General features: G+C 36.5%; 1 protein-coding gene across 1 annotated transcript in view; it reads right to left on the reverse strand.

Annotated features, from left to right (window-relative positions):
* The window catches only part of Myo10A (Myosin 10A), a 113234-nt gene that overhangs the window by 49693 nt on the left and 38202 nt on the right, over window positions 1-25339 (reverse strand). Inside the window, exons 3-21 of the mRNA XM_068776071.1 lie at window positions 21518-21768; window positions 18441-19546; window positions 17562-17725; window positions 16413-16642; window positions 15260-15478; window positions 14749-14837; window positions 12194-12332; window positions 11338-11550; window positions 10325-10454; window positions 9469-9632; window positions 8672-8762; window positions 7968-8131; window positions 7324-7511; window positions 6541-6675; window positions 5388-5569; window positions 4529-5049; window positions 1656-3865; window positions 1409-1560; window positions 415-658 (exon numbers count right to left, since the gene is read on the reverse strand). Of these exons, the coding sequence (XP_068632172.1) occupies window positions 415-658; window positions 1409-1560; window positions 1656-3865; window positions 4529-5049; window positions 5388-5569; window positions 6541-6675; window positions 7324-7511; window positions 7968-8131; window positions 8672-8762; window positions 9469-9632; window positions 10325-10454; window positions 11338-11550; window positions 12194-12332; window positions 14749-14837; window positions 15260-15478; window positions 16413-16642; window positions 17562-17725; window positions 18441-19546; window positions 21518-21768 (6592 nt within the window). The remainder of the gene's footprint in view (window positions 1-414; window positions 659-1408; window positions 1561-1655; window positions 3866-4528; window positions 5050-5387; window positions 5570-6540; window positions 6676-7323; window positions 7512-7967; window positions 8132-8671; window positions 8763-9468; window positions 9633-10324; window positions 10455-11337; window positions 11551-12193; window positions 12333-14748; window positions 14838-15259; window positions 15479-16412; window positions 16643-17561; window positions 17726-18440; window positions 19547-21517; window positions 21769-25339) is intronic.

The raw sequence follows: 25339 nt of genomic DNA on the forward strand, positions 1-25339 counted from the left end.
ATGAATGCAAGACTTCAAAGATATAGTTAGCTGAAAACAACGACACACTTCGCACAATGAAAGTAGTATTAAAAGGTTATTTTTTTTTTCTTTTTTACCCTCGTTCCCTGTGCTTTGTTTATGGTAGGCAAGTTACAACGCGGGTGTAAATGATTTTTTTTAATTTTTATTTTTATTACTCTTTCTGCTTTCTTTCTTTACAAATTCTTTCCCTCTTTTGTTTACATCGTTCAGAAAATCTTTCTATTAAACCGCTTAGTACGAGTTGAAGGGATTTCAATCGAGTATGGATGACTTGAATCTGATGTAATTACGATGCAAACTCTGAATTTTTTTCCCTAAGATTTAAAATTTCTTTAAGTACCTTCATATTTTTTCCCCCAAATACCTATACATATATATATGTTTTCTCACCTTTGACTCCAACAACGACGGCTGCGTGTGAGACGGCGAGGACAGCGGTTTCTCCTGGAGGCAATCGTGCAGAGAACAGTCTTGCGAAATAGAAAGGCCAACCGCGCGCCATGTCCACGCATGCACGTTTGGTGTGCACGCGCGCCGGACCACCGCCCTGCGACCGTAGCCAGGCCTGGCCCGAGCGACGTTCCGACGCACTGATCCGGAGGGACGGCATGTTCGACGTTATATCGCTGACAATCTATTAGACATAGACATTTTTTATCGATAACTACTATTTTTACATAAATAAGAACAAGAAGCCTGTTATCAGCAACCCCGTTGTGTAATTAACTTCAAGTATTAAATATTTACAAGTAATCAGTAAGATTACATAAAATATAAATTTAATTGAAAAACATTGAAAGTAAAATATAATAAATCATGACTGACAAAAGTTTCACGACATTTGATTGGTTATAAATGTAAAAGCTTTAAAAGGTTGAATGTATAGATTATTTCACATTAAAATTAATTGTCGTGTTTAACCTGTTCCTGAAGACTTTGTGCTGCTGGGAGTTATTGTATTATCTGTTGCATTTATCAATAAATTTTTTCAGAGCTTTTACACCAATTTACGATCACTTTACATAAAGTGATCATTCACCAACAACTTCTGGCAGTACAAAGTCAGCAGGGACAGATAATAAATTATAATTATTTTAATACTTATTAATCTAAATTTTCATGTGTTTTTACAATATTACTTTTGTTATTGTTATTAATTACTTCAGAAACTAAAATTTTTGGATAGGGTGTACACATTAATTGACAGGTAATGAACTACCTTATTACGTCTTTAAAGCGTTTAAACAATCACCATATAAATATGTATACTATATTACGGGAAAACTCACCGAGTCTGTGATTGCATTCTATAGATAATACAAACACTTTTCAACATTTTTTTGGTAATACTGATGGTAAAGAAAAAAATATTAAAAGTACTTACTTGCGCGTAAAGTAAATCCAAGATGGCGGGTTCGTTATATGTTTCGAGGGGAGTAAACACTTCCTTGCGGACGCGCAGTTTCCACGGTACGCGAGTGTAAGTTAGGAATACGCGATCAGATGGCAGGAACGCTGCTGGTGCGGGTACATCGCCTGCAATCGGTATTTAATTGTAAAACGCGTGACAATTTTTATAATGACTTTAATTGTTTTCAAATATTTGACAAGCCAATGCAATAATCACTTACGTTCAAGATGTTCAGTTCTATCAGTAGCATGAGTTGAAACAGAATTCCTTCTTTCTGCTTCGAGCTTTCTATCTCTTTCTTTCTGCGCCATGTGTGTTTTGAACGTAGCTCTTTCTGTTCTCTTAGACATATCATTATTTTCTGGTGGAAAGACGATGTCAGATCGTGGGCTTTCCCTTACCCGTCCTACTAGCATATCTCGGGAATTCTTTCGTCCGTCAAAACGCTCGAAGTCGTCGAAGTAAGAGGATGAGCGCTTACGTTCAAACGTCGCTGCCATGTCGTTATCATCTTTTCTTCTTTCTGCTCTAGTTGGATGCATCTCATATATCTCAGATGCCTCACGGCCTGAATAATTATCGCGTAAGTCGTGTCTATCGTGAGTGTCTAAACCAGATTCTGAGTCCCATTCGTCGCGACCATGCTGTTGTCTCTCTTCGCTAAATCCACGAATCTCTGACTCATCTCCCCATTCATTCATGCGCCTCTCTCTCCGATCGGCTGTCAAAAAGCGAGATGCCAAATCATCACCCTGAGACGACTCCGTCTCCTCTTTTCGCCGTGAGCTCCAATTTGCTAAGAAAGCATTCCGATCGTCAGCTTCTCTATTTTGATGCACTCCAAACGTATCTCTATCGCGGCGTAATTGTGCGAAAGAGGTGTCAGGAACTGGCGGTGGAGGTGCAGGTCTGTCAGGAGGAGTAGGTGGAGATTTTGGTGGTGGCGGTGCTGGACCGGGAGGTGCAGGGGGTAATGGAGGTGGTGGCGCATCCCATCTTCCACCTCCCAACTGACGTTCTAACATTAATTTTCTAGTATCTTCCAACTTGTTTATGGTTCGGGGAGTTTCAGCTGCGGAAGAAGTGCTTCGCACAGAGTGGTTGGCTGTGACACGTTCGAGTCTTTGTCTCATTTCGGAACTGAGTTTCAATTTCCCTACACTGCCCGGCGAAGGTCTTTGCGCACCTATTTCAAAACTACGTCTTGCCGTTCTCTGTGATGGAGGTTCCCTACTTGGTGATATATTTTGACCATCTACTTCAAACTCTTCCCATTCTATGTTTGGCGACGCTTCCGAGCGTGACCTACCGCGAGGCGGTTCATGTTCGAGACCATTCGTCTGCGCTTGAGGCGTATGGCGTCTTTGAATTTGTCGCAACTTGAATTTTGTAAAATCTTGGGGAGATTCTGGATTTACTGCATCTTTTGGCGGAGGCCATCTCCATTTTCCAATTCGCACGGTTTTCGCGCGACCGTATGGGTCCAAAAATGGTCTAGCTTCCGAAGGATCGCCTTCATGTAGCGGTGGAGGCATGGGTGGAGGAGGAGGAGGAGGAGGTGGTACTCCAGCGGACGAGCTCTCATTGGACTCGCGTCTCGTTTTAACAGTATTTCTAGGCGGAGAATGTACTTGAGCATGGACAACGGTTGATGATCGAACCGGAGAAGTGGGTACAGAGTCAGAAGGCTCCGCTACCTGGCCAGCGAGTAGGGTTTGTAAAGCCTGGTTTTGGGCTAGTAATTGTTGTTGAATTTGTAAATTTTGTGCCATGGCGTTTTGAAGAAATGCGCGTTGTAGATTTTGATGGTAGGCATTTATATCGACGGTGCCTGGTGGAGGCAAATGTAAGCCTAAAGCTGCTGCCAAAGCTTCAGGTGTTGCTGGCATTGTTGGCATGGCGGGCATGGTAGGCATCGATGGTGGTAACGATAACGCTCCAAAGCTTAAAGCGGACGTTGACGCTGATGCCGCTCTAGGTGTTGATCCTCCGCCCTTTATGGCACCAGAAAGACCTTCTCCATCGGTTAGTCGTTTCAGACTATCGTTCATGAATATCGGGTCGAAGAGATTTGTGATGTAATCGTCAACTGAATCTACGCTGGATTCCTTTCTGCTCGTTTTCCGTTTCTCTTCTTTTCCTCCACCTTTGATCAGGCGACCAATGTCAGTCACGTTATTAAGAGTTTCAATTTGTTCGCTGTATTCACAGCTTAGTATGTTATCTATAAAATCGTTGTATTTCCTGCCACCTTTGATGCTGGCGGCTAATGAGCGAGCATCTGACATTTCATCAATGTTAGGGTCGAGAACAGGTGAAAATAAATCGTCCAGAAACTGGTCCACGTCGGAGGCCTGGCTCGGCACGCGGACTCGACGCACATGAGAAGCCAAACTCGGGGCTTCGGAAGTATCGGACATCGCCGAAGACCTATCAACGAAAAATTATAATGTCTTTATTGTACTGTAATTAGATATAATGTAAGAAAATTCGCTAATTATTTTTATTCGTTGAGACAATTTTAGTTAATCGCAACAATAAAAAGAATCGATCGACACTTTACGTCAATGTAGAAGATCACAAAATAAGTATATTGTAAATTGCACATCTGTTGAAAAGTAGCCTAATGTAAACATATCTTTAAATTTATTTACAATCGTTGATGCCCATTATAATAATCTTCCAATCACTCCTTCTTCATTTGATAAAAATGTAGTTGAAAGAGCACTTATTTAACTTGGTTCTTCAAATAAAGTATAACTTTGATTTGTGACTGAGAATTGGTCATCTGAAGTGGCAATCGCACATCTCTTGTGCAACTGATGGTCGACCAGGAGTTGGTAGACGCAGAGTGGATAAGCTCCCAAGTAAGGGGACCGACGACATAGTTAAGGTCACGGGAAATCGCTGACGACGGGTATCGTGGCGATCTTTGAGGGAGGTCTATGGCTTGCAGTGGAAGTCTATTGGCTGAAAAGAAGAAAAATAAACAACAAATCATTGTTTAATAATAGGTTTACTTACACTTACGGCACAATTTGTAACATATGTTTAAGTATAATTGAAATTTAAATAAGTTACTTGTTAGCTTACCTGACTCCTCCAAATTCAGAACTCTTCTCAATGTATGCACGACTAGACTGCGAGCCGGCTGGTGCCCGCTTACCAGCATACTGCGATTTGATATACCGGGAAGGTACTGCCCTCGACCCAGTTCCGTATTCCATTTCCATTGCTCCCTTACTACTGATAACGCTCGGGGCACCGACTAATCTCTCCACCGAGTGATAACGATCATTTAATCGCGATTGAGATAGTCCCAAATCTGCTAATTTAGACGGCGGTGGTGCAGGGTTGTCACCTAGAAGATTGTCTAAGGATCTGCTACGGACTTTGTCGGACGTTTGCTCGAAATATCGCTCATTGAGTGCAGACTCTCGCGACAATATATCGTGGGAAATTTTTCTAGAATAATCATTAGAATGTTTGTTGATAGTGTGGGAATCTTCTTGTTCCATTTTCCAATTATATTCAGACGATCCCTCGTCTATAGAATCTTCTAGCATGCGTTGTATACTCGGAGAGCGTGATTTCGGAGGTTCTGGTGGTGGAACCTGTTTATATAATAAATATTCAAAAGTTAATTCAAAATATCGATTAATTTTAGACTATTGTGTAAGCGTAATAATTATGGACTATTCGAGGCAAATAAATCATAAATTAAGTAATGAAAAAGTACACATACGAAAATTAAATTCTTTTTCCCTTTCTCACTGTAAAACGTTATTTATCGATATCATTGATCTTCATTTCTAAAAGTTTCCCATACTTTTCTAAAGTATAAGAAACTTATTAACATTGCTTTTAATGAATTTCAATGGTACAGTTTTTTTCTCCTCCTGAAGTCGATGGAAATAGCTAGGTTAAGAGTTATTTCTCTAACTTCAGGTACCTGAGGTCGCACAGCCCTCTCCCTTTCCCTCTCGGTGTCGACGGAAGACGCTCGCGGCGGCGGGGCGGGAGGTACGAGGCGTGAAGCGGAGGCCCTCAGAGGCTCGTTGCGACCGCTACTAAGCGCTGACCAGGTCTCCACTTCACCAACAGCATCCAAGGCGTACTCGCAGCCCGCCCACTCTGTTTCAGGAAATACATGAAAATAAATCGTAATAAGCCATCTGAATATGTCATGGAGCTACCATAATAGCGGGTGGAGGTGAGTTTTCACCCAAGCACGTATCTGTACATTAATTTGAAAAATGAACGTCATCGAGTCGAGATGGTGTATTATATTAGCAGAGATTATTTACATTTTCATTCTCTTCAATGATTTGCACCGAATTCAAAACCGCATTCGAATTTGAATTCGAACATGTAAAAATAATTTAGCATAGTAAAGAATTATGGCCATAGCGGCCAGCAATATTGCGTTTACGAAACGTTTATGAAGTTTACAATTACATAAATGTAAATAGTGTGCGCGGAAGTGCACTGTCATCGCCTAAGATGATGACGAATGGTGGAACGAGCGACAATACTATTGAGAAAATGCACACGAGGTATTTCAGAACAAACAAGGTAAAAAGCACTTGCGCGCACATTATAAACATTTAAGTATTTTTTATTATAAGTATCCATTTATTTAGCAAACAAAATGTTATTATTTATTTTGCGTTTCAACGTACTTTAAAAATTGAGATTATTTATTATTAACTGAAATTACTGTATTCAACTAAAAATATATTAAACATAAACCAAAAATTATCTATTTATTTTTTGATCGCGGTATTTAAAATTACGAGCTGTAGTCTCCCATAATTTATTAATTTTTCGTTTATTCATAATATTTTTACTCTCTTATTTCTCTTATATATTATTAACTGTAACCGCTTCTGTACGTTATACGAAGAATTCCAGAAGATTCCAAATTGATAGAAACTCCATATTAAGGTAACATCATATTAAGTTCTCCTATAACTTATTCAACTTAAAGCGTTAATTAAAGAACACATTACAATGTAAATTATAAAAAACGTTACTTTGTTGAACTTATTACACATAGTGTAACTTACATTAGGAGTTCTTACGTAATAAAAAAAACAAATCACCTGTAAGTTGTCCATTATGCTCCATAGTGAGTGACCAGCCAGTAAGCCCGCGCTGGTATCCAGCTGCCGCCAAGGCCGCGGCAGCAGCACGTTCGCACGTCGTCCACGCGTCCACGCACACGTGTTTCACCGTGTCTGCATGTTTGTTAATTAAGTACATTAATCAAACAATGACATTAATTCTTCTCAAGCAGAATCGGAGGAGGAGCCCTGAACCACAAATTCACTTTTACATCACTAATTAAGGGCAGGCTAAACCACTGTAATAACTTTCCGAAGAAATCCATTATGAAAATGCTTGGAAATACGACACCAATACAAGAAAAAAAATGTAGAACAAATATTTCGTCATATTAATTTATATTAACTTTCTTTATGACAAGGACAGTCATACAAATGGTTGTAGTCTCTGGTATGAAGCCACGTAAGCATGAAGTTTGTGTAAATAAAATAATTTCAGATACATAGAGGGCGAAGGAAAACAACCGGTTTATCATTATTATGTCATTCGCAGGACGCCGTCATTTCGAATAGAACTGGATTAATGTGGACAGCATACAGCGTCATCTAACAACTTTACTAAGATCGTCTGTCCACGTTAATAAATAACGATATACGACTTCCCCCAATCCGCTTTAAGACGCTTCAACAAATGACTGTGCTATCACTCGAAAAAGGCTTCACGTGAAAAGACACAAATGTAGTACATAAGGCGCCTCAAATTTTCTTAAAAGGAGCCACGATCCTTAGAAGTGAGGGATATGAGGAGGAGGAGGTAAGTACCGTCGTAAAGTCGTAGTGGCAAAGCGGGTCTCGCGTTGTCTCCCGCGCGCCACTCGAGGCTGGTGGGCGGAGCCCGACGCGCCACGCCCGATGCGCGTGCGCTGCTTGCTTCACTGCCGCAAGCTAACCGTAGTAGCCGACTGCGCTGTCGTCCAGTCGTCGACTCCGATATCAAACGAAGTAAATACCTAAAAAAAAACTGTATATTAACAAAAGCACAATAAATAAATATCTATTTTCGAATAGGCTTTGCTAAGCACCTTCGAAACATCTCAACATTAATATAATGTTCATACTACTGTTCGTTTTGAATTGTTGAGTGAACACGATAAAAACTCCACAGTTACCCTTTTACAAGTTTCGGAACTCTTTTAAAACTATTTATTACTTTTCTTTTCAGCAAGATACTAATTCTCGGCATGTTTTTCTCTTATATACATTTCTATTTTTTAGGGAACATCCCCAAAATATATTATCATAATGTTGTACAATAATGAATATTCATGAAATAATTATAATAAAAAAAACTTCTTACTAATTAATTTTACTTCATGATTAAAGTTCGTCAAATAATAATTATAATTTATAACATGAAGAAGTAGTGTTTTTTTAAATAATTAAATAAAAAAAATGTTTAGACTAACTTGTGCAGTGCGGGGCCAGGCTGGAAAGAGGCCAAGCAATGTGCGACCAACTTCCAAACCCTCTCTGCAGACTCCCCGCTAGCTTGGTTGCACAGCTGCACCAGGATCTCGTCTCGCAATCCCCTAGAGGATAATCCTCGGGATGCTATGTAATCAGCAAGGACCTGCAAATCAAGTTTTAAAATTTTTAAAGATATTATTAGATACATAGATTTAAAACTATGGCAATAAAATTACATGATTTTTCTGTCTGTATCTGGCTGGATTTGATATCAATAAAAAGACGAACGGTTTAAATTTAATTTTTAATAACTTTTACATGATTTCCTACCATTTTTATATAATATTTCTGTCTTGAAATTTGAAATTTCATATAATGTATAATGTATGGAGTTAAAATCAATATGCGCCGCGTAAAATTGGTTATTTTTATAAAAAAAGTGTAGGTTAGAAAAAGTACTTTCGCATTTAATATGATTCATTCAGTTTGACAGAAAGATAAAAAAAATAACTAAAAAAGTTGGATACAAAATTTTCCTATCTCATTTATATTTTAAAAATTTACCCTTCTTCATAATGTCATCAAAACCAGCCAGATACAAAAGTACAGGTAAAGAGATTTTATTCCAATTTTTTGGATACTATTTGCGAAAAGACTGTTTCAACGATCTATATGCCAATAAATTTCGTAATATTCCTTTTACCTTTTGCCTGGCTTCGTCTCCTGCGGCAGATTCGTCACACCATCGCAATATTAGCTTAAATATAGCAACCGCGTCGTTGAAGTCTTGATCCCTGACAAGTAAAAGAGCAGGTATATTTTGAGCATCTAAAAATAATGCTTATCATTCCGACACAAGGGCGCTCAAAATGGCCAAACCTCGATTTGGTCAGTTGCTATTGTTGGCGTTAGCGTTAGGAAGAAAAATGGCGGAAGAAACTGGTGTCCTCCGTGACGTACCATCCAACATAACATTTTTACTTCTATAATACCAGTTGGTTCTATAATACCAGTATTACAAATATCTGACTATTATAGATTATATCTTCTGTATTATACATATACTCTTAGTAAAATACAAATTAGTAAATAGAAACATAACCTAAATATAGCGTGGCCAGTTCATGCTATAAAAGTCAACAAAATACAAAGAAAAAGCAATAAAAACAAATTGCCTTAGTACTTGAAGCGGAGAAACTAAGCAAGTATATTTACACATGTAGTACGGGAATGATCAGCTACAATGTCCAATCAAAACCAATAAAAGTTTCCTCCGATCGGAACCACAAATAAAAACAAAAAATAATGAAGCAGCTTTAACTAAATGCACCTTTCTGCTCAATGTAGAGGAAGTTGACTTCCATAAGACTCGTTACAGAAGGATATTGCCACATAGCAAACACACAGGAGAAATGGAGAAACAAATCGTTAATTGAAACTGTAACGGTTAGAAGAACCGTTACAAATAAAGTGCTAAATTAATGTTAAATAAAAACTTACCTGACAGCAGCCTTGGATAGGAATGGTTTGGTGATCGGGTGCTTCTTGGGACTGAGTTGGCCGCCGTCGGCGAAGTATACGGAGCTGAACTTGGAAAATGCGAACTGTTGCAGGTCTTTCGGCAGCTGCACACGTTCTTCCTCAGCATATACATCCCCTGAGACCTGCAAGCGTAAACCTTTTTAGTGAACGCTCCTAAGTGATTTTATTTATTGGATATGCAAATATTTATCTTTTCTTTTTCTTTCTTTTTTAACCTATTTTTTGTGTTTTGTTATCACGCAAAAAAGATAATTTTATTTATTATTTGGTTTTCTATTGTTTTCATTATTGTTAAAAAAAAACATCTTCTCTAAAAGAGGATTCTCATTTCTTTAATTATTATGCATTTCCTCATAATCTGAAGAATGTTCTTGTGTGAAATTTTCACACAAGACACAAAATTAATACACTTATTTTAAAATTAATCAATACATAAAATAATCACTCTGAAAATGTTACATTAATTGATTTTTTCCATTGGGATGCGACAGGCCAATACCTTTTGGCAGGATATAGAACGTCGGAGCAGCTTGCTAAAAAAATATACAAAAAGTGAAGAGAATTTAAATACCGTTTTTTTTTTGGTGAAAATCACAAACATTATGTTTAGTTCTTTGGAATATTATGTAGTTGTTTTTCTCAGTTTTATACTTACCGTACTGTAAAATGGCTTTTTATGTTGAAAAGACGGCGGTTTTGTTTCGTCAATTATTAGAACAAAAAAGGTTTTGTGATTTAACAGTTCTTAATTCTAAAACTATATGAATAATAATGACACAGATAATATATGTCACTTAATTATAAAATTATATACCTTGGTAATGTTTTTTTCGGTGTGAGGTGGCTGCCATTCGTCAATTTTGGACATTATGAAGGCCAGTTCCGCGGGTACTTCTAGCACTTGCAGGCTTTCTGCTTTCGCTTTTTGTTCTGCTGCACGTCTCCTGTAAAAAAAAATTATATATTTTTTTTCTGAAGGGAACACAAAAGCAAAGGTAGTGCTACGCAGGTTTTTACTTTTAAAAGTCAGCTTTGCTTTGTCTTGTGTTATAAATGTACGTTTATTACAAATTGTCGAGATATATACTCGTACGTACTTTTTGTTTACAATAAATAAATATCGATTATTGGGATACTTGAAGTAACTTTCCCCAGAAATTGTGTAGACGGCTTTGATGTGTTATTAATACATAAATAAATAAATGGAACTCTTCGGAAACTACATAACTGCTGGTAGAGTCATGCTCAAATGAATAAGATATATAATCCATCATATTTTGAATAAAGAATTCTTGAATTTGAATTTTAATAGAATTAGAAATAAAAAGTAGGTCGGCGCACAACACTAAACGTTCTTAACGCGAATGGACTATAATTTACTGGGTTCAGCTCTCTCGGTCACCCTCGTGTCAGAATCCTAGAAAAGGTATTATCGACGAGTGATAGCCCATGGTCAAGTTTGTGGTTTGCGAATACTAGATATGGGCAGCACAAGACCGGTCATCGAAGCGATTTTTAGAGAAGGCGTGTTACTTGCAGTTGGTTGCTAACGTCTAACATGATGCTAATGTCGACAGGTCAAGCTGAGATCCACTTGTGGCGGCCCTCGAGTCTATTTACTATATAGAGCCTGCCGAAGTGGTGTAAGAGCTGGTGTGGTGTAGCAGCCCCAGTCGAGGTTTTCCAGGGAATCATCGAACTTCGCTACATTAAGAGTTCTTATGGTAGGCGCGCGCTCTTTGCACTCAAACACCTTGAAGTCGCGGAATCTGTAAATAAAATTTTGGCCGCAAGTACGATCTAAAAAAAAAAAAAATTTTTGCTCACTTGGCAGCAGCTTGCTGGGCTTCTTGTCTGCGCCGCTGGGCATTTCTCTGTTCCCGTAGCGCCGCTACACGCCGCCTTGCTCTACGGCCGCGGACCAGCGCCTGTGCCCGGACCACGCCACGGCGCATGCGCAAATACCGCTGCCGATCGCAGGACCCCCGCCACCACGACTGGATTCGAACGGCGGACTCGCGCAGTTGACTGTATTGCTTCCTGTTGATTAGTTGCTACCGCTATTAGTTAAACGAATATAATTTAGTGTTTCGTTTGCTCTACAGTAAGGTATTTCTTTAATTTAAATAATTTATTTTACATCATTACTTTTTTAAATTTTTAAGTTATTAAAAAAATAATTAAAATTAACAACATTGAGATTACAATATAAGTAATACAATGTGTACATATTAATAATATTACGAAATATTAATGTACAAAATAAGCAAAAAACTACATTTTCGTCCTGTTATCATGAATTGTTTAAATTTAGATAAAGTGTTGCTGAAAACATCAATTTCTGATGAGACTCGTGTTTATAGTCGTGTGAAATTTTGGCTATCAGTGAGTTTCTATGTTGGTTCAAGTTCAGGATGCTTTCAATAATGGACAAGGGAAACGAAGAATCCTACTAGGAAAGTTGATGCAGATCTTATTCAGCGGGTCCAGATTTAAAAATACTATATTAATCGCCTCCACTCCAAAACCCTATGGCCAAACATCTATCTGTTCTACACGCTATGTAGCCTATTCAATGTTACTTCAACTAGCCAATCCGCTGAGCTATGCCGGTAAATTTAGTCCGTCCAAAACTCCAAAGCCCTCACTCTTATATATAAAAAATCTAGACATAAGATCTTGCCTGGCTAGATAGCCCCTGATATGCGCTTGTAGCGCTGTAGCAGCTGCACGTAGTTTATCAGCTCGAGCCCGTTCCAGCGCTCTGTGCAGCGCTTCACGCACGAACACACGTGCCGCACCCAGCTGGAAGTCTGCTCCGGCTGAAAATTAAAGTCATAATCAATATTAAAATTAAGAAATTAGCTTCTCGCATTCCAATAGAAAAATACATATTTGGAAATGATCACTTAATACAGAGTGATTTGAAATAGGTATAAAATCTTTAAAGCCTTTTGCTTAAAAATGAGCTATATCCTTCAAAATATTTAAACCTTCATTTATACACCCTGTAATCAATCACGCACATCTTCTAGAAATATTATTCATAAGACCTTTTATCTAAGATATTCACTAGCAACGAGGCCTTTCAAACCGGTACACAATAACATCTTGATTACTGGAATAATAAGATATAGCTAATTTGAAAATATGCTACAATAAACTTGTTAAGATATTTAAAAAGGTTGCGTATAATTAAATAATAAAAAAAACATTCACATGTGCTATTTAAAAAAATATTGTTAAACACAGAATATTTATAATGCATTGATTTATGAAGGTAATTAAAATAACAACGGAGTATATTTTTAAAAATTAATTTTAATTTTAAGCCTAATGTCGTATTAATAAATATTCAACATTATATTACATTTAAAGTAACATCTGATAAAAATAGCGTTAGCATCGTGAAAATTCGAAGTGAACATCTTTATAGCATGTTATGCGGTTTCTCGACAAGTAATTTCACACATAACAACATCTGTAACACTTTCACCGCAACGTCACGAGTGCGTAAGACTTGTTATGTATATAAGCAGTTATAAAAATACATAAGAACTTTTTGGTGTTACTTTGATAACGAGTTTAGCATTCACCTGTTGGTTTTGCGTGTACGCACGCTAGATTCAAATATAGAACAACTAAATTATTTTAATAAATTACAGATCTGTGAATTTACTTCAAGATGATGATAAACATTCATCTAGTGCGGTACTAAACAAAATTTAATAACACTAATGAGCAAAATAATATTGCTTCCGTAGTAATGATTGTCTATACAAGACGAAGAACAGTTGTAGGTATAAAAGCTTTACCTTTAATTTCATAAATGTAAAGTAAAAATAGTATTTATTAAAAAAATAACTCATTTCTTTAAAAAAAACTGCTAGGCATAGACAAGAATAGACACTTATTAGAAAACTTTAACGAATTTAAAAGTGAATTGTAGTTTACTTCAAATACAAGAGAGAAAAATTAATACAAAACAGGTATTTTTAGAACATAGAATAGATGTAGATCTATAGCAACACCGTGCATTTATTTGTTAAAAGGGTTAATTCATAGCTTATTGGCAGTAAGAAGATTTAAAGTTTTTAAATCTATCTGCTATCACCCTTATAAAGTTATCACTCTGAAATATATATATTACATTAATTTATTTTTTATATTGGAATGCGATAGGCCAATGGCTTCCGGCAGTACAGTCTAGGGACTTTTTTGAAAACGTTTGAATGTTGAAAACGTTTTTCTTACTAAATTATGATTACGTTATTTATTGTTTCTGTAACCATTGATTTATGGATATGGTATACATTAATTGACAACAAAATAGATATACATTCAACACTTTAACGCTTTTACACCTATGACCAATCAACCAGTAAGTCTTATTTAATTCTTTGCCGAGAAATAAACTTGTATGTTTTAATGCGTTTTGATGCGTTAAACCCTTCGAATTCCTCACCCGAGTATGAATCCCGTCGCGAACACAATGCACGTAAATCCCGCTTAACAGAGCTCGTGCAAATCGGACGCATGCAAATTAACCCCGACTTACACGGCCGCTGCATTATGCATACAATAAATCGTAATTCTTCTAACAATGACGACGTGGGCGTGATTGATTTGAATCGTACGCGTTATAATGCTTTCTTGTTTTTATTTGAGTGTTCCACAAACACATTTAAGTGTCGAATATTTTTTTGTATCCTAAACCGGTCGGAACTGTTTTTTTGATATGAAAGACAGTTCCTCATTTATTCATATATATAGAAAGTTCTTTTGTCCTGGCGATTTTTATCATACCACTCCACAAACAGCATTCTTTGTAAATAAAAACCCGACCTAGTTTATTAAGAGCTTTTCTCAGATCAGCGTCCATTTGGATCCTAAGTAGCTATGTTTTTAAATTGAATGCTATTAAAAGGGATGTCCAATTTGATTCTAGATTCTATTAAATTGAACTCTTTTAGTATTCTCGCGATGAGTAAAAGTGATCAACACCAATCTAATGTAGAAAAAAAAGAATAAATCAGTAAAAATTAATCTGAAAAACTTAGGGTTTTATATATTTATGTGATCAGAATATTATCTCTAGGATAATGTTAAATGTTATTGTATTTTTTAAAGCAAATAATTAATTTTTTTAAGCACATATTTTAAAAAAATATTAAATTAAAAGTGATATTTTTATTTTTAAATAAAGAATATCAAATGTCAAGAAAGGCTCACACTCACCAGCACCGGTAGGTGGCATCTCAGCAAGAATTGAGTTGCATATCTCTCGGTAGGGCGTTGAGCGTGGTGGATTTGACTTCAGTAAGTACCTGATGTACACAAACGTTTAATTAAAATTCATAACAGTACCATAGTTACTTTTTAAATTTAAAAATAAAAAGGATGGCTAATTAATAACTGCGCAGTTAAAAAAGCGTGCAACACCAACGTACACGGCTCCTTAAAATTGAAAAAAAAACCGAAAATCCTCTAGAAAAATCGATAGACGGGCAAAGAGATCCTCCTCCAGAGATCGCCACGATGACCAGTCTCGCACTGCCCGCCACCAGCGACCTTAATAATATCGTCAGTCTTTACAGTCCAACTAAGTGGTGTCGCGCTGTCAGTTAAAGAAAGCTCCCTTTAAATTAAAACGCAGTAATGTGTAAAGTGATCTCTAGCAAAAGAAAACAAGAAAAGTACACATAGCCTTTAAACTTAATACCTAATCGTCGATTTTTAGAACACTTACCGGTAACGTTCCACGAAGTTCTGGAAGGGTATACGTATTGGGTATCCAGTCTGACGAATCTTGATGGTATCCAACATGCCAGTATAACGCAACTGCGCCAACACACACGGCAGTTCAAACTTCATGGGCGACTTGTCCGTGTTCGGCTTGATGCAGCGTACGAACCAAGGGTTGCACCGTGTCATCGATTCCAGCAGCTGTTGCAGACTATCAGAGAACCTGGGAAACATAAAGTCAATGGAGACTGAATAATTAAGAGAATAAAAAAAACATATTAAAATGTTAACTGTCGTTTTGAGAAGCTTGTATAAAAATGTATTGTACAAAATCATTACGTATTTTCATTGGAGGTGTGATACGCACAATGTAAATACCAGAAACAAAATCAAATTTTGTACATCTATGGCTTGACTAATTTATCTGCCAGAAAAGGAGGGAATTATCTGCCAGAATAGGAGAATATGTACGTCCGAAAAGTTACTATATTGTAAATTATTTCATAGAATTGATTGTATGTCTACACACCTTGGGAATGATTTGTTTGGCTCTAGGCTGTTTCGACGTAAAGTAAATATAAAATTCTAATAGAGACATTAGAGTCTGAGACATTTATTATTCGGTCAGATGGTAAACTTTTCTCGGCATCATATGTTGAAAAAAAAATTAAATTCGAATTTAAACATAAGCGACAACTCGAAGTATAAGAAATTCATAAGTACATTATTAAAGCCGTACCTATATTCAATTTATCACTGTGAATTTGACTCTAATTTTTATCGCAGAGTATTCCAAATTGTTTTGTTAATACGTATAAATTTTAGCTGTGTTTACCAGTAAGTGAAAATTGTGTAAAAAAAATGTAAAAAAATTATAGAACGCTGTCATGCCTCGCAGCAGGGAGAAGAAAGATCAGTATCAAATAGCGGCAACCCTCTCCCAACTGTCTGCGTTTAGTTAAAGCGAAAGATAAATATTGTAAAAAAAAAACACTAGCGATATAAATTATAATTAATAAAAAATAAATTCTTAACGCAATTGGGCTATAGTTTAAAAGAGGTAGAATGAAAGCCGAATCATTAGCGGTAACCTATGTCCGACAGTCGGCGTTCTACGCCTGAAATGATAACAATGACGGTATAGATAAGGGTGTAACCTGGCAGCGACAGTGGGCGTCCTGGGCTTCATAGTCACAAATCGACCGTTAGCTCCTCGAGGCAGAGTCTTGTTGGCGTCGTGCTGAGCTCGCAGCTGTGCCGACATCTCCGCGACCAGGGGCACGTCACTGCTGCACAGCAACTCCAGCACATCTCCACGTAAAGCGTCGCGGTTCTTGTCTAAGAAACCCTCCACATTGTACCATACTTGGCCCGCGTAGTGCTTGATCTGTGACAAAAAAAATCAGTAAATATCAATAGAAATCTTTTATTTATTACTCTTTATTTCAGCTGTGAGAAAAAAAATACATACATTTATTATAACTAAAAACGAACAACCAGTGGTCTCATCACTTGGTGCAATTTTATACAGACAACAATGGAAATAGAAGGAAAAGTAATGAATAGTTGATAAGGTTGTACAGAAAAACATATATTTATTTGTATACTTATACATTTGTTTACTAGTCACCGGTAAAACCTTATTGGACAGAGAAATATTATATAAGGATTATAATTAGTTTTAAATTGGATTTTATTTTATTTACAATATTTTTTTATGTCGAATCGCCTGGTTCATATTTTTGTTGTTTGCATATTAATTGGATTCCTACACTTATTATCATCATTTAATCTACTTTATTATTTAAAATGACAACTTTTCTTTATGTCTTTTGCTTCAATTTGATATGTGCTATCCATTATTTAAATAGAAGGCGTTTAAGCACATTTTAACATGTTACATCATTCTATTTTAATCTCTTTCTATTTTGTACACTTTTGGATAAATATTCAATCGTCCAAAAACACTTCTTAAATATTTTATTAAAATTGGTAACCAAGGTCAAAGAATTGCTAGTCTGAATTAGCAGTGGATGGAGCACAGCGCTGGTGCCCCGCACGAGATGGACCGATGACTTAGTCAAGATCTTAGGAAGTCGTTGGATACAGACAGCGTAAGTCATGGCGACCTTTGTGATCTTGTAGTGGACGTCTGTCTGTTGATATGCTTATGATGGCAACGATTTCGCTCGTCTTATATATGGTAATACATCAAACAACCAAACAGACTGCAAGATAAAGAAATTAGTCAGGCACGATATAGAATTTACTGGTATTTTTAATCACAAATGAAATTTTAAACTCACCCCAAATTCGTTAGCTCCTAACCTAGGCCTTGAGTATAGCTCGTTCAGAGCATGGTTGTAATGGCACTTCTCTAGGAACGAGGCGTCTGAAGCTCGTGGGAAGTTGCTCTCGTCGTCCAACAGGTGGAGTATACCCACTGGCTTCTTGCTGAGTAGTTGGATTACTGCAAAGACAAACATACTTAAAGAATTTACAGTTAAGTATACAAAATATTTATATGTTAAATTAAGCATAATCAATCAAACCACCGGTTTGTATAGGGTGTTAAAATTTTGAATGTTACATACAGCCCATGTGCTGTTAATTAATACATGGTATGGTACAACTTATCGAAATATCTATAAATTCAGAAATAATAAACGACGTAATAAAAATGTAGCAAGAAAAAAGGACGATTACATATAAAAAAAAATGTTTACTTTCTGTCCCTGTAGACTTTGTACAGCTAGAAGTTGTTTATTTATCTCATTGCAAAGGAGAATATAAATACTTTTGATAGAAAATAGCTTATTATATATAAGCTTGAAAGTTTTTTGCTGACGAACTCTATACATTGTCTCTTTTAAAGCTTTTACTTCCGAAACTAATCATCCTGTATATAAAATCTTAAAGCTTACAAATAATGTTATCGATTATAATGAGATATGTCTATACATTATTTCACAGAGATGATTTATGTACTATCGTCACTGTCGGATTTCGCAGCCAGACGGCACTGCGTTATGTCAATTTATATAACATTCAACCAATCACAATGTAAATAGGTATGTATATGTAGCGTTAAAATTAAAAAAGGTTCAGGAAAGTAACCTATGGAAGTAGCCAGCAGAAGACCTTTTGCAAGGTTCAGCTAGTAAACTGTAAGTGTGATAACATACCTGGAGAATTATCGTTCCACGTCAGGTTTGACCACTCCAACCGCTCTTTCTGATACTCTTGCTGTTCGAGCTTAAATATGTGCTTATTGAAATAATGCTGCAGAGTTTCGTTCGCATAGTTAATACAAAGTTGCTCGAAGGAATTCTCTTCCAAGTCTTCGAAACCGAATATATCGAGGAGAGAAATGCGATGAGCGTCGTGTAGACCTGCTCTGTGAACTATCGAATTGATGCGTAAGACAAGCCAGTTGAAGAGAGAAGAATATAGAGCCTTTGCGAACGCATCTCTGGCATCCAAAGCCTGGTCTATTGGCAAAGGAGATCGCATACGCTCAGCCCTAGCAGCTGTCACTCTTGTAGTCAATGCCCGAGCTAGTGCCTCTGCTGGAACCTTCAATAAATGCGCCGCCCAGCGGATTTCAGCTCCTCCTCCTAGCTGAACACCTTCTTGACCGTGACGTAGCTGTCTTCTATGAAAATATACATTCCCTAGATGAAGAACTGCCGCTAAAACTCTTATGATGTCTTCTCGTTCAGCATCCCCTATGCCTAGTACTTGCATAGCGCCGCACAATGCTGACCAATCAGCTCCGGCACCAGCTCCTCCGGAGTCCCCGCCTTGGTTTAGGTAGAAGTAATGTTCAGCCGTCAACAGCCCTCTTGATCTTCTTTGTTCCTCATCGAGACCGGCTAATAATTCATAAAATACATGATAGTTTCTTTCGCCTGGCGACTGAGTAACTATTCTTGACTTTTCGAGAAGATAGTGCGCTACCCTGGCACCGGCTAGAGCGCCATCTTTGAAATAAAGTTCTAAAAGTTTTCCGAAACGACTAGAATTGTGATTTTTTGGTGTTCTTGCATTCCCGAATGCTTCCAGCAAAGGCGCGGCCTCCAATATTTGTTCGGAGACAGGCGCCCTGCCCGGCGGCGCCGGGGCGACGGCAGCGAGAAACTGGACCGCTAGTTTGGTGGACTCGGTCTTGCCCGCGCCCGACTCGCCGGAGATAAGTATGGCTTGAGGCTGCGGTAACGATGAGCGAGCAGCAGCTGCTATAGCGAACAGATGCGGTGGTAGATCACCTAACGCCTCCGCCGCGTGGTATCTGCAGTAAAACAGACAGACTTTTAAGTATCCAATAAATAAATCTTATTATACCATTCGATGGTTTTTAGATTGTGAAAATATTTGGTTTGATTGGTTGACATGTTTACTTTACTGTTATTATAAGTCGTACATCAAATATTGTTACATTTCATTTGAAAAGTGCTACAGTTGTGTTTCTGGTCGAAACTTCTCAGCAGATCGACATTCCGAGCCGGTGATAGCTTGCTACTTATAATGTTAAAATAATCTTCGATCAAAAGTGCTTCTAAATGTATATTCGAACAAAGATATTTTAAATTCGTTTTCTATCAAACTTTAGTCGCTAGTTGTCCCCTGATAATATCTGGTTTCGGTATGATACAGTATGCAGTATAAAACGTATCATCACTAACCAAACAACCAGGCGGTAAGCGACGTCTAATATATATAATCATCATTATTTCAGCAGCTTCTCCCAAAGATAGCTACCATGACCAATCTTGCACTGCCTGCATTTAGCGACATCTTTCGACTTTAACTATGTCGTATATTCTCGCAGTGGGTTACCACGCCTACCCACTTCGCAAGAGTAAACAACACTCATTTTTTCAATATTAAATAGCTATATCAAACTGTTGTGTAAGTGTCCTTAAAGTTTTGATTAAGTCTCCGTAACATTGCCCCCACGTGAAACATTTTAGACAATACGTTAAAGAGATTACATTAAAAGTGTCAAGGCTATGTACCGTACTTGATGTCTAACGACATTATAATTGTTCAACGCACAGGTACAATGGCGGAGGCCTTCCATTCATATTAATTCTTTAGATTTATTCCAATGTTAACTGTGATTCTTGTTAACGCCTTGTAGGTTGGATTTTATCGGGTGTTTCGTGTACAATAGGTACAGAAGCTATATGTAAAATGGTTTGACTTTACAACAAGCAAGTCTAATGCATTAGTTATGTCATTACGTCACACACGCCATTTGAATATTTATACCAAGAACGCTGGAAAAACCAAAGTTTCACTCTTAAAATAACTTATCTTTGTTTTAGTCTTTTAGGTGACGAATTAGTCAACCTAGGATAAGCAAGTGAATCTTGAGAATACGTCTAAATAATCTAATATTTTCAATACCCATATTGCCCTAAAAATAAAATATTTGGCCGTAAATACAGTGATGAATTACGACACAGAAAAGAGGTCTTTCATTTCGAACCTCATTGGCAATCTCGTAGCCATGAAGAGAGCTGTGCTCGGGACTTCTATACAAAATTTTATTATACAAAAAAAGCTAGTTGAAGTGAACAGGCCACAAAACGCGCAGAACAATTGGCCGCTGAGGCTTAAAGTTATTGTTTTATAAAGATCGCTGGCAATCGCTTGAGACAGGCCGCTTACAACTGGTCTTATTGTAAATCTGTGAAGAAGGCATCTCCAGCAGTGGACATTGTAAAGTTGAAACGGTGATGATTAAACAATCGCTTCACCGATTCGGAGGCTGATGAACCCAGAGATTTAAGCTATAATTAGTCATTATGCATATGTGTAATAAATATTAAACTTTGCACAAATACATAAGTTTGAATTTAACTTAAAAGTTGTATGCCTACATAAAAACTATGTAGATTGTAAGTTTTAACCCTTTCCACTCCAATGTCGAGTGTCACTCGACACTGATTTTGTTTCACAAGCTCCACTGTCGAGTGATACTCGACATGGTGTGATACTTCTTTTTGCGGAAAATTTTAAAACAGGAAAGATTTTTGTTACTAAAATGTTTTAATCGCGAATGAATGAAACATATTCTAGAATCGCAAGATATATATATATATAATTCAATTAAATTTTATCGATGTTACATAACAGCCTTAGAGTGGAAAGGGTTAAGTAAATCCAGATGCATCATGGACGTTCAGTTAAAAATTAAGTTAACATGTTATCTCGTCACATTTATAAATAAATAAAAAAACAGTTGAAGTCCCACCTTCTTGCAGTCTGCAGGCCATATAGCGCGTCAACAGGCCGATAGGGATTGACAGCAACCAATATGGAGCCCGCGTATGTATAAATGAGTCCCTGTTCATAACGTAATTTTAGATTCCAGAGTAAAGCGGCTTCGTGTAGATCGTGGAGGCGGGTCATGTCTTCCACGCCAGTCGGTCCCAACTCCTCGCGCGGCCATACAGGGTCTCCTTCTTCTTCGCCATTGCCCATTTGGAGGGCAAATGTTTGTGGCTATAAACAAATAGATAATAAACATTCAAATTATATTACCTTACTATTACTATAAGAAGCACTTTAAATATATTGTACGATAGCTCGTGGTTAAAAAAGGTTGTAGACGCTTTGCATTTTCTTATTTTTAAAACACAATTATTAGTTTGTCTGCCTTGTGGGTCTGTGGTCTACATTACCACTTCAACCTGACAGTCCATTGGCTTTTATCGGTTACTATCGCTCAATTACGGATCTATGGAGGGTCGCAATGAGATTGGTATTACTTTGTTGAGTTTTTAAATAGTTGTTATTAATTAAACTACATATAACGCAAACAAGATAATTAAAATCGATTATTCTCGAATTTTGACATGCTAGGTATGTAATAAGAACGACGACGCTGTGGATTTGTTCCTAGAGTGGACTGAATGAAGCAAGATCCAGATGACGATGGACGGATCAAAAGCCCTCATGAACTAACCACTAAATTTGTGAACGCAAACGCTTCTGTTAAAGAGAAATGGCATGAGCGCGTAAAAGAATTTTAAGATCAATTTGTGACATCGAGGCCTCTAATTACATGTATGTGTTAACGTAGACGAAGGCAAGCACAAGTCAAGGTCATCAAAAGTTATTTATTCGATGGCGTAACGTCAGCGAGCTGTGATTTCCCACTGACTTACTTTTGTTAGGTACGGCTACAACGTAACCAAGAAACAGCATAAAACCGCACTCAGTCGGAAAATTACTGCTTCCCGCCACGACAGTGACGTAACGCGCTGAACACAATTCTATCACATCATCTTCGCTGACCTGAACCGAACAATTTCGCTGTCGTGAGCATTAATAATCTTTATTTATAACCAAACGAATTTTATGGAAACATTTGGTTCTAATCAATTTATGTATCGTGTTAAAGTAACCTTCGTGCATAGAATATTTATACCCACATTATTTATAATCAAAACATATACTGTTTAAAGATTCTATACATAGGGGGTAGGTCCCCTACTATTTAGACCAGTGTTTCCCAACCTTTTTTATACCATGACCCACCTTAGCTTTTTGAAAATTCTTATGCCCAGCATTTCAAATTTATTTTGTATGCATTCATATTTATTTAAGAATTTGCTTTTAACTTTAAACTTGACATCTGACATCACATTGATTCCATTTTTGAATTGCCCCCCTAAAAAATCAAATTACCCCTTTGTGGGGCGTGGGCCCCACGTTGGGAAACACTGATTTAGACACTAGTTAAGCTCGCGGGAGGTCGCTGAATGCAGACAACGCAAGAGTGGTCTTCGTGACAACCTTTGGGGGAGAAAGACCTTTCAGTGGATGTGTATTGGCTGAAAAGAAGATGTGATTGATTATAGGTGTAAAAGCCTTTCAATAAACTATAAAAAGTGATGTCTCTGAAAAATGTCACATTTATTTTTTTTCTTTTGGAATGTAACAGGCCAATAACTTCTTGCAGTACAGTCTATAAGGACACATAATGAACAATAATTTATTTTAACTTTTTTTACTATAATATCCCTATGTTTTTTGTTAATTTTGAATTCATCGGTATTGGATAAGGTTTACCGTACATTAATTGACTGCAAATAAGCTATACATTCACCACTTTACCAACTTAAAACGGCTTCTTTAGTTTCCGAATAATCAACCTTTTCCATAAACATTCAAATTTAAAATTAAAGAAATTGAATAATAAAAACTACGTGACTAATAATTTATTAATAGACAAATATAAATATATTTATTGGAATGAAAAATATAAATAAAAAATTAATAAAACCAGATCCGTATTATTGCATAGATTTACTCTTATGAATTTTTATAAAAAAAAATTATATCTGCATACATATATGTCTCGCTCTAGCATCCAAGATTAAATGGTAACAAAGGATACAAAACAGATCAAAGTAGTCACAAGCTAATTGCGTATGTATTTCGAATCTTTAATTTTATTAGCAATTTATTTATTATATCTGATAAACTGTAGAAGTTAAACATTAAAATCATTTTAATTTTAATGGATTCGATATGATTTTTAAGACTTTTCGATGAAAGGAATTTGAATTGCAGACGAAAGTTTCTTTTGCATTTTGTTCGTGTCAGATGATGACATTTGACATTTATTTTTAATTAACATATATTATAAACATAAAGACGATTTAAAAAAATATATTATACTTAAAACATATCGTACATTGTTCAATAATACATCTAAACACAGCTCCTTTAACTGTCGTACGGATATCGGTCTCCGTCTTCTAATTTTTACATCGGACCTTTTTGAATTTGTCATTTTTAAAATAGGCGATTTCGGCAGCTTCCGAGTTTTTCTTCGTATCTTCTGTCTATGATACAGATTGTGACGCGTCCATGTTGAGTTTTGAGAATCTGTGCTTTCAGAAAGTTTACATGCCTCGCAGGACTCGGGCGAACTGCGAGGTGTTGGCGCGAATCGAACATGCATAGACTATAAATATATTATAATTATTAATTGTTATATAATACATAAATAACTAAAACTATACTATAATATTTATTTAATTTATTATTAAATTTTAACATCTGTTTTATCATAAAATTATCATATATTACATAAATAATAATATGTTTATAATTTTTAAAGATGATGTTTATTTCCTTTTAATGTAAAATTATTATAAGAAATATGAATATAAATGCTAATATATTTGTGTTACGTAATATAAGCATATATATTTGGTCAATTAGTTTTATCGTTTCACATAGTTTTGCCACGAGACGTCGGCCCCGTTTGCCACAATTCACACATTAACCAGTATTATATCACATGAGCATAACCACATTCACTTTCATGAATAATGCGAAATGTTTAAATCGTCCACTTTCTCGTGTTCACTGAATTGTAAGTGATTAAATATATTATGTCACAATATTTGAAGAGCGTAGAGAATCGTTGCGTACGTGGTACACCAGCGAGCTAACTGAATTGGACACATACCAGTAAGTTTAAATAAATGGTCATAACCAAGCACTGTTAGGAACCGTGCTTGTGGGATAACGGAGTTAAGAACAAGTCAGGTAGCTACAAATGAAGTCCTATTTTAAATCTTACAGTACATTGTAATAGAGACCTGATGTATGTTAAAATAAAAACACCTTTTCTTTCATAAGATGAATAAAGGCGCCGTATACGCTACAAATGTTTAAGGCAAACTATGCAATACATTTAAAAGCATACATAAATTACGTATATGATTGTAAACCCTGAAGCATAATATTCTGCACGATTTTAAAAGAGACGTGTTCTGTAACTGACACAGCATTTTCAATTCTCCTTGAATAGCGGTGACGTCATGTAATCGTATCAAAAATGAGTAACAAATAAAAAATAAATTAAACTGTTTTATAAAACATGTATTAATATCACATAATACCTCTGTATTGACATTACTGCTTACTTTTAATAAATAATATAATTTAAAAAAGTGATCAGTCAGTAAGTTACAAAATATACTAACATTCTACAAAAGTGTATGACGTCATCTAATTTTAAATATGCAATCACTATAATGCATGCTTAGAGTTT

Source organism: Battus philenor, unplaced genomic scaffold (assembly GCF_028537555.1).
Source record: "Battus philenor isolate CCGP_79_NKW_IND1 unplaced genomic scaffold, ilBatPhil1.0.hap1 SCAF_9, whole genome shotgun sequence".
NCBI classification, from domain to species: Eukaryota; Metazoa; Arthropoda; class Insecta; order Lepidoptera; family Papilionidae; genus Battus; species Battus philenor.